We start from the raw sequence: 10,000 nt of genomic DNA, 5'->3' as shown, positions 1-10,000 counted from the left end.
ATGGGCTTGATAGGGCAATTTACGGGCTTTTTGGTGCGACTTATGGGCTTGATAGGGTAATTTACGGGCTTGTTGGTGCGACTTATGGGCCTGATAGTGCGACTAACGGGCTTGATAGGGCAATTTACGGGCTTTTTGGTGCGACTTACGGGCCTGATAGTGCGACTTATGGGCCTGATAGTGCGACTAACGGGCTTTGATAGTGCGACCAACGGGCTTGATAGTGCGACCTATGGGCTTGATAGTGCGACTAACGGGCTTGATAGTGCGACTTATGGGCTTGATAGTGCGACTTATGGGCTTGATAGTGCGACTTACGGGCTTGCTTTTCCATGTTTTTCGCATCGAGCTTCGGTTCGTTTCGAATAATTTTGTCCATGTTTTTCGTTTGCTACGAGAGGTTCGGTTCGTTTTCAGTTATCCCTGTGTTCATGGTTTTCGTGTGCTTCGATAGGTTTGGTCCGTGTTTTTGAGTACTCTTGTCCATGATTTTCGTGTGCTTCTTGAGGTTTGGTCCGATTTTCAGTACTCTTGTCCATGCTTTCACATGCTCTGATAGGTAGGTTCGTTCTCAGTTATCCCTGTGTTCATGGTTTTCGTGTGCTTCGATAGGTTTGGTCCGTGTTTTTGAGTACTCTTGTCCATGATTTTCGTTTGCTTCTAGAGGTTTGGTCCGATTTTCAGTACTCTTGTCCATGCTTTCACATGCTCTGATAGGTTCACAGTCAGTTTTCAGTTATCCCTGTGTTCATGGTTTTCGTGTGCTTCCATAGGTTTGGTCCGTGTTTTTGAGTACTCTTGTCCATGATTTTCGTGTGCTTCTTGAGGTTTGGTCCGATTTTCAGTACTCTTGTCCATGCTTTCACATGCTCTGATAGGTTCACAGTCAGTTTTCAGTTATCCCTGTGTTCATGGTTTTCGTGTGCTTCCATAGGTTTGGTCCGTGTTTTTGAGTACTCTTGTCCATGATTTTCGTGTGCTTCTAGAGGTTTGGTCCGATTTTCAGTACTCTTGTCCATGACTTTCGTTTGCTTCGATTCGTTCACTCTATTACTCTTGTCTGTGGTTTTCGTTTGCTTCGATTCGTTCACTCTATTACTCTTGTCTTTGGTTTTCGTTTGCTTCGATTCGTTCACTCCATTACTCTTGTCTGTGGTTTTCGTTTGCTTCGATTCGTTCACTCCATTACTCTTGTCTGTGGTTTTCGTTTGCTTCGATTCGTTCAGTCCATTACCCTTGTTTGCGGTTTTCGTTTGCTTCGATTCGTTCAGTCCATTACTCTTGTATGTGATTTTCGTTTGCTTCGAGTCGTTCAGTCCATTACCCTTGTCTATGATTTTCGTTTGCTTCGAGTCGTTCAGTCCAATACTTACCTTTGTCTATGATTTTCGCTCTAGCCCAGTCGCCCTGCGCTCTGGAAATCACATTCCAACTCTATCACCGATAGTGCTCACACCTTGGAAACCACATTTCACCCGGGGAACCTTAGGGTGGATTTTGAGCCTTTCGGGATTGCGAAACCATCATTTAACACTCTAAACTTAATTTCCGCAATCCCAGACGCACTTTCCATATGGTCTCCAAAAATGCGTGTGAGCTGACCTGGTCCCTTATAATAGGCAATGAACACGATTTTGGCAAAATATTTTTTTCAAAATTTTTTGACTCACCGGGTAAAATCGAATTTACTTGGGAAAAATGTTCTAGCAGGGGCCCTCCCATACAAATTTTTTTCTTCTCAAAAATGATTTTCGTTTCACTTTTCATACTCAGGGGAGTCTAAAATTGATGTTTTGAGTCACCATGAAAAAAAAATTTTTTTTGACCCGAGCTTGTGTCGCGACCCAAAAATCGACTCACTTGGGAAAAATGTTCTAGCAGGGGCCCTCCCATACAAAAATTTTTTCTTCTCAAAAATGATTTTCGTTTCACTTTTCATACTCAGGGGAGTCTAAAATTGATGTTTTGAGTCACCGAGAAAAAAAAATTTTTTTGACCCGAGCTTGTGTCGGCGACCCAAAATCGACGCACTTGGGAAAAATGTTCTAGCAGGGGCCCTCCCATACAAAAATTTTTTCTTCTCAAAAATGATTTTCGTTTCACTTTTCATACTCAGGGGAGTCTAAAATTGATGTTTTGAGTCACCGAGAAAAAAAAATTTTTTTGACCCGAGCTTGTGTCGGCGACCCAAAATCGACGCACTTGGGAAAAATGTTCTAGCAGGGGCCCTCCCATACAAAAATTTTTTCTTCTCAAAAATGATTTTCGTTTCACTTTTCATACTCAGGGGAGTCTAAAATTGATGTTTTGAGTCACCGAGAAAAAAAAATTTTTTTGACCCGAGCTTGTGTCGGCGACCCAAAATCGACGCACTTGGGAAAAATGTTCTAGCAGGGGCCCTCCCATACAAAAATTTTTTCTTCTCAAAAATGATTTTCGTTTCACTTTTCATACTCAGGGGAGTCTAAAATTGATGTTTTGAGTCACCGAGAAAAAAAAATTTTTTTGACCCGAGCTTGTGTCGGCGACCCAAAATCGACGCACTTGGGAAATATGTTCTAGCAGGGGCCCTCCCATACAAAAATTTTTTCTTCTCAAAAATGATTTTCGTTTCACTTTTCATACTCAGGGGAGTCTAAAATTGATGTTTTGAGTCACCGTGAAAAAAAAATTTTTTTGACCCGAGCTTGTGTCGGCGACCCAAAATCGACGCACTTGGGAAAAATGTTCTAGCAGGGGCCCTCCCATACAAAAATTTTTTCTTCTCAAAAATGATTTTCGTTTCACTTTTCATACTCAGGGGAGTCTAAAATTGATGTTTTGAGTCACCGTGAAAAAAAAATTTTTTTGACCCGAGCTTGTGTCGGCGACCCAAAATCGACGCACTTGGGAAATATGTTCTAGCAGGGGCCCTCCCATACAAAAATTTTTTCTTCTCAAAAATGATTTTCGTTTCACTTTTCATACTCAGGGGAGTCTAAAATTGATGTTTTGAGTCACCGTGAAAAAAAAATTTTTTTGACCCGAGCTTGTGTCGGCGACCCAAAATCGACGCACTTGGGAAAAATGTTCTAGCAGGGGCCCTCCCATACAAAAATTTTTTCTTCTCAAAAATGATTTTCGTTTCACTTTTCATACTCAGGGAAGTCTAATATTGAAGTTTTGAGTCACGGTGAAAAAAAATTTTTTTGACCCGAGCTTGTGTCGGCGACCCAAAATCGACGCACTTGGTAAAAATGTTCTAGCAGGGGCCCTCCCATACAAAAAATTTTTATTTCTCAAATCGATCCGTGGTTTCACTTTTCATACTCTAGGGCCCATTTGCTTCAACTTTGGAAAAAATTTTCGATGATGAAAAATTTTCGCCTTCGACGTCCATCGACCACTCGACCCGAACTTGGTACTTTTGTATGGAGGTACCCGAGTGGTGACTTTTTCATACAAAAATTTTTATTTCTCAAATCGATCCGTGGTTTCACTTTTCATACTCTAGGGCCCATTTGCTTCAACTTTGGAAAAAATTTTCGATGATGAAAAATTTTCGCCTTCGACGTCCATCGACCACTCGACCCGAACTTGGTACTTTTGTATGGAGGTACCCGAGTGGTGACTTTTTCATACAAAAATTTTTTTGCGAATACGTGTTCGTTCGCGATCATTAAGGCCATGAACAACAAGTCCGCTGCGATAGAAATAGTGCATTGTAGTTACTCGACGAGAAAAAAAATCGGGACTTAGAAAAATTTTTGAAAGTCAAATCGTATTGACTTCCAACAACACCTGATAATAAACACACATTGCCTGTTGCACCACAGATCGCATTTGACTTAACAAATCGCCTGTTGGTACGCACATCACCATCGACTTTACCAATCGCGTTTCGCACCGCTAATCCCACTTGGCGTGGAGCCACGCACATAATGTTGCGAGGAGAGTATTAATCGGGACTTAGCGTTTTAAGCTCGCGAACACTCCACTATGGGAGTGCACGCAAGCACCAACTGTACACACACAACACAACAATCACTCTCGCGAACACTCCATTCCCAAAGTGAACGCGAGCACCAGCAAGCATGGGTCGCCTGAGAGGATCGATGCGAACGCATCTCTACAACTCGCAGCTCCCAGCCTGTAGTCCCGTCGTTTGCGGGCGGTCGAAGGTGTCGAAACTAGTTGTATCCACGGTCGACGGAAACACAGCCACCAGGGTTCCCTGTGGTAAGGTACTTCCACGTGCAGCGTGCTCCCGCCCGTTGCGGCTCAGTCTAGTGCTATAGCGGGGATGAGACGTCAGTGTGCGCGGGGCAGCACCGACGGATCTCGGAGGGTTGTTAAGCCCGCTAGCTTCCGATCACCTAATGGGTTTGAGAAGCGCTATCAGCTCGGATTGGATACGACCTTAGAGGCGTTCAGGCATAATCCAGCGGACGTAGCGTCATACCAAAGTCCGGTCGAACTAGTATTGAGCCAGTGGTCCGTACCTGTGGTTCCTCTCGTACTGCACAGGAATTCCGTTAAGATAGCGGCAAACAGCACACACCAGTAGGGTAAAACTAACCTGTCTCACGACGGTCTAAACCCAGCTCACGTTCCCTTGAAAGGGTGAACAATCCTACGCTTGGTGAATTTTGCTTCACAATGATAGGAAGAGCCGACATCGAAGGATCAAAAAGCCACGTCGCTATGAACGCTTGGCGGCCACAAGCCAGTTATCCCTGTGTGTGTGCGTAGCTGTCATTTGCAGTGTTAGGACGTGCTTCTGTGTCGCTCCCTTGAAAAGTGAAAATTGCATGCAAAAACAGCAGAAAAAGGACGGGAAAGTGTTTATAGTGCCTAATTATTGTGCCCTTTAGTCGCCTATGGCGTTATATCAGTGAAACAGGACGATGCTCGCCTGGAAAGTGCGTTGAAAGTCTCCCCATACATTTTGTATGGGAGCAGTAAAGTGCGGAAAAAACGCAGAAAAGGCGAATAAAAACATTAAGTGGCGTTATTGAATCATAGTGTCGGCACCGATAAACGGTTTTATAAACGGTAATACAAAGAAAATAGCCGAGAAGTGCATAAAATAGTGCGTGCAAAATAGCGGCAGAGCGGCGTCAGGTGTGTCGGCGCGTGTGAATGTGCGGCTTGGAACGCGTTCGCGTCTTGACAGCGACGTCAAACAAGTTCGCAGTGAACCCCTGACAGCGATCCAGCACGTCCGCGGTGAACTGGAGCAAGTCCGCAGTCTACCACCGGCAGCTAGCTTTAGCGGAGACACCAAAGAGCGCCATCTATTGGGAACCGCTGGAGCTTTCGCGAGTGGTGTCACCTGGTGGTCGGTACCGGTATTACGGCTAGTGAAGACAACAACCAGCATCGCTTGGGAGACTTCAACGTCGGTACCAGCGGGCAACCCGGGTCGGTGTATGCGGGTTGCATACTGACAGGCGGTGATCTCAACGCTGGATAAGGAGGCGAACCTGGAAATAATTTTTTTGAGTCCTTATTGGTTTTTATCATCTATTGCTGGAATTAATATTTGTTTTTGTTTCAGAAGAAGCAAATATATATTCAGTAATTCCCAACCAAGCAGGCTGGCCTTCTGAAGGCCATGGATAGGGCTCTGAGGGGACGTACTACCTCGGTGGACGAGCCGAGTGCTGCCAGCAAAGGCAAACCAGGAGCGAGCTCGAGCAAGAGGCTCACTGTCCCGTTGGCGCCTGTAATGGAGGGCGTTGCTGTGAGCGGAGCCACTAGCTCCAGCAAGTACGCGGCCAAGTTGGTGACTGGCTGTGGAGGTTCCCCGTCGAGCGAGGTGCGACGCATGATTAGCGAAGCAAAGCTGGACAACGAGACGCTTCTCACGGTCGTTAAGAAGCTGGAGGAGCAGGTGTCGCTCCTGCGTGTACAGCTTGAAACGGCGGCCGAGCAGGCTCGGCAGGACCTGCGTGAGGCGCGTCTCGAGGCGCGACAACGGGAGGAGCGGCTGATCGCCGATAACCTGCAGCTGCGGGAAGAGCTGCGAAAGGAGCGGGAGCTGCTCACGACGCTGGTGGCGCAGTCCATCGGCCATAACCAGCCTATTGTGCAGCATCAGCCAGAACGAGCCACGCAGCAGCGTGGACAACAGCAGGACGCGGTGGCGGCAACGAGCAAGCCACCTCATACGACGGATGGCGGCTCCTGGGTTGAGGTGGTGCGCCGTAAGCCGCCACGTCAGCAGGCGGCTGATCTACAGCGGCAGCAACAGTGGCCACAGCTCCCGCAACGGCAGCAGCAACAGCAGCGGCAGCAACCGCAACAACGGCCCCAGCCGCAACGGCCGCAGGCCCAGCTGCAGCAACAGCAAGGTGTGGCCAGTACGTCTGGTGCGCAACGTGGAGGTCAGGCGCAACAGCGTCAACGGAAAATAAAGCTGGATGCTATCGAGGTTGCACCGGCGGAGGGCCAGAGCTGGGACGAGGTGTACCAGCTGGTACGAGCAGCTCCCGAGTTGCAGCGTTTCAACAGCCAGCTGGGGGTCGGACGTCGGACCATGCGTTCGCGTCTGGTAATGGACGTGGAGAAGGGAGCAGATACGGCTGCGATCCTGAAATGCGTGCAGGAGGTGTGCGCTCGGGGAGACCAGCCAGCTGCCGCCAGATTGGTGACGCCAATGGTGGAGGTCCGGGTCGACGCTATTGACCCTTTAGCGAAGGAGCAGGACGTGGCGCTGGCTCTAGCCAGCCTTGCACAGTCGCCGGTGGAGGAGTCTGCCGTGCAGCTGCGAAAAGCCTGGAACGGAACGAAGGTGGCGTTCGTTCGCGTTCCGGAGAAGGCGGCGGAGCAGTTGAAGGACCGACATGTACTGATAAAGTACACCTCTTGCCTTGTGCGGACGGCACAGGCTTCGACGTCGCGAGAGCAACGGTGCTTCAGGTGCCTGGAATTCGGTCACCTTCGGGCCAGCTGCCGGAGCGAGGTGGATCGAACAGCTGCGTGCATCCGCTGCGGCCAACCGGGTCACCTGGCCCGAGCCTGCACAGCGGAGGTCTGCTGTGCGATCTGCAAGGGCCCTCACCGAGTAGGACACCCGTCCTGCACCCGGAAGGTCTGAAGGTCTTGCAGATAAACCTCGGGCGCAGCCGTGCAGCGCAGGACATCATGCTGCAGACGGCTAGGGAGATCGGAGCGCAGGTGGTGATAGCGTGCGAGCTGTACAAACCACCTAGAGACAGCGTGCGGTGGGCGGTCGACGAGGCTCAGAGCGTAGCGGTAGTGGCGACTGGCGGCTACCCCATCCAACGACTGGGGAGTTCATCGGTGCCTGGGCTGGTAGTTGCCACCATAGCCGGGATAACGTTTGCCAGCTGCTATGTTTCCCCCAACATCGGACAAGCGGAACTCGGCGACTACTTGGAAGCGGTTGAGCTCACGCTCACGGGGCAGGATCCCATGGTTCTGGCTGGGGACTTTAACGCCTGGAACCAGGAGTGGGGCAGTTCAAGAACCACGGCGAAGGGTGAGGACTTGCTGAGTGTTGTTGAGCACCTCGGACTTCGGACGCTCAACCGAGGGAACACACCCACTTTCAAGGGCAACGGTGTTGCACGGGAAAGCGTCATCGATGTGAGCTTCTCGAGTCCCTGCGTAGCGGAGCCAGGCAGTTGGAGTGTGAGCAGTAGGTACTCCGGTAGCGACCACAGCTATGTGCTGTTCAGCGCTAAACTGCCTTCGACCAGCGGCCGACGTGAACACCAGCATCGGCCACACTGCAACGGGCACGGCGGTACAGCAGGCATGACGCGGCACGCGGGAACACGCTACAAAACAAGCCAATTCAATCAGGCTTGTTTTAAGCTGGCGCTTGGGATCGGCCGTTTCGACGATGTAAGCACACCTGAGGGCCTGATCAGGGGGCTCACAGAAGCGTGCGACGCAACGATGGAGAGGATCCACAAGACCAATTTCCGGCAGGCTCCGACGTTATACTGGTGGAACCCGGAAATCGCGAGGGCGCGAGATGCGTGCGAAGCTGCTGAGGCCAGGCTACGCACAGCAACGCAGACCGACGACCGTATCGCCGCTTCAGCCCGCTTGCTGGACGACCGTAGGGCTTTGGAGCGGGAGATCCAGCGCAGCAAAGAGCGCTGCATGCAGGAGCTCATCGACGGAGTCGAGGACGATGTGTTTGGGTTGGGATACAGAGTGGTCATGGCCAAGCTGCGCAGTCGAGCGCCGCCAGAACTGGACCGTTCTGTGCTGGAGCCGATCATCGACGCCCTCTTCCCGGCCCACCCATCGTTCGAGTGGCCGCCGATTGCGACGGAAAGCGACGAGGACGAAGAGCCCATCCGACCAGTCACCCGTGAGGAGATCCTTTGCATCGCTGAGGGGATGGCCACCTCAAAGGCGCCGGGCCTCGATGGAATTCCCAATGCGGCAGTGAAGACCGCGATGAGGGAGCACCCGGAAGCGTTCGTGCGGGCCTACAATGAGGTCCTGCAGAGCGGCGAGATTCCGGCATCGTGGAAAGTGGCACGCCTGGCGCTCATCCCGAAACCAGGCAAACCACCGGGCGAACCGTCGTCAAGTCGTCCACTGCTGATGCTGGGAGCGGCACCTAAGGGGTTCGAGAGACTGGTTTTGAACCGCCTCAATGAACATCTCGAAGATGAGAGCGCACCTCGCCTATCACAGGACCAATACGGCTTCCGCCGTGGACGCTCTACGGTCCAAGCTATAGAGAGGGTCATCGAGAAGGGACAGTACGCCAGGACGTTCCATCGCACCAACGGCCGGGATCCTCGATGTCTGATGGTGGCAGCGTTAGACGTCAGGAATGCCTTCAACACGGCCAGTTGGAAGGCGATCGCGATGGCTCTCCAAGAGAAGCGCGTCCCAGCAGCGCTCCAGAGAATTTTGCGCAGCTATTTCTCTGAGCGGGAGATGATATTCGAAACAAGCGAGGGGCCAGTGCGACGGAAATTATCGGCGGGTGTTCCACAGGGGTCGATCCTCGGTCCGACCCTCTGGAATACAATGTACGACGGCGTACTGCGGCTGACACTGCCGGACGGTGTGGAAACGGTCGGGTTTGCGGATGACCTGGTGGTCCTAGCTGCCGGGACAACACCACAGGAGGCAGCTACCTTGGCGGAAGAGGCCATTTCTTTGATCAGCTCGTGGATGGAGGCTCATCACCTTGAGCTTGCGCCGGCCAAGACCGAGCTGGTCATGATCTCCACGATGCGAAGGGCAAACTCCCGTCACCCGGTCAATATCAACGGAGTGGAGCGAATGCCGAAAGAGACCATCAAATACCTGGGGGTCATCCTACAGGACCACATGTCGTGGGGGCCGCATGTGGATTACGCCACGGCAAAGGCGAAACGTGTGGCACAGGCGGTCACACGGCTAATGGCGAACCACAGCGGGCCCAAGTGCGGAAAGCGACGGCTCCTCTCGGCGGTGGTGGATGCGACGCTCCGGTACGCTGCACCGATTTGGCACGAGGCGCTAGACGTACGAGGAAATCGTCGCAAGCTCATCAGGGTGCAGAATTTGTACGCGAGACCCGTTGCCCGCACTTTTATATCGGTGCGCTACGAGGTGGCTACGGTCCTGGCGGGCGTGGTTCCCATCTGCCTCCAGGTGAAGGAAGATGCCAGATGCTACCGGAAGCAGCAGGAAACGGGCATGAGCCTCAAGGAGCTGCACGTGCTGGAGAGGCAGGCCACTCTAGCTGAGTGGCAAGCGACGTGGGACGAGCTGGAGCCTACCAGCAGATACACGCGGTGGGCACACAGGGTCATACCGGACATAGGGCTGTGGAAGGCCAGACGTCATGGCGATATGACATTCTACCTTGCACAGGTGCTGTCCGGGCATGGCTTTTTTCACGAGTATTTGCACTCACGCCACCTGGCGCCCTCGGCGGAGTGTAGAAGGTGTCCGGGAGTGCCGGAATCGGCAGAGCATGCCTTCTTCCAGTGCCCACGATTCGCGGACGTGCGACAACGGTTGCTTGGGGAGG

General features: G+C 51.8%; 1 protein-coding gene across 1 annotated transcript in view; it reads left to right on the top strand.

Annotated features, from left to right (window-relative positions):
- LOC128308155 (antigen LPMC-61-like) overlaps positions 1–5,343 on the top strand; it is a 41,967-nt gene extending 36,624 nt beyond the window's left edge. The window contains exon 3 of the mRNA XM_053045463.1: positions 5,191–5,343. Coding sequence (XP_052901423.1) covers positions 5,191–5,343 — 153 coding nt within the window. The remainder of the gene's footprint in view (positions 1–5,190) is intronic.
- The last annotated feature ends 4,657 nt before the right edge of the window (positions 5,344–10,000 follow it).

The sequence above is a fragment of the Anopheles moucheti genome (assembly GCF_943734755.1).
Source record: "Anopheles moucheti chromosome X unlocalized genomic scaffold, idAnoMoucSN_F20_07 X_unloc_27, whole genome shotgun sequence".
NCBI lineage: Eukaryota > Metazoa > Arthropoda > Insecta > Diptera > Culicidae > Anopheles > Anopheles moucheti.
This window is presented reverse-complemented; position numbering and strand designations above follow the sequence as displayed.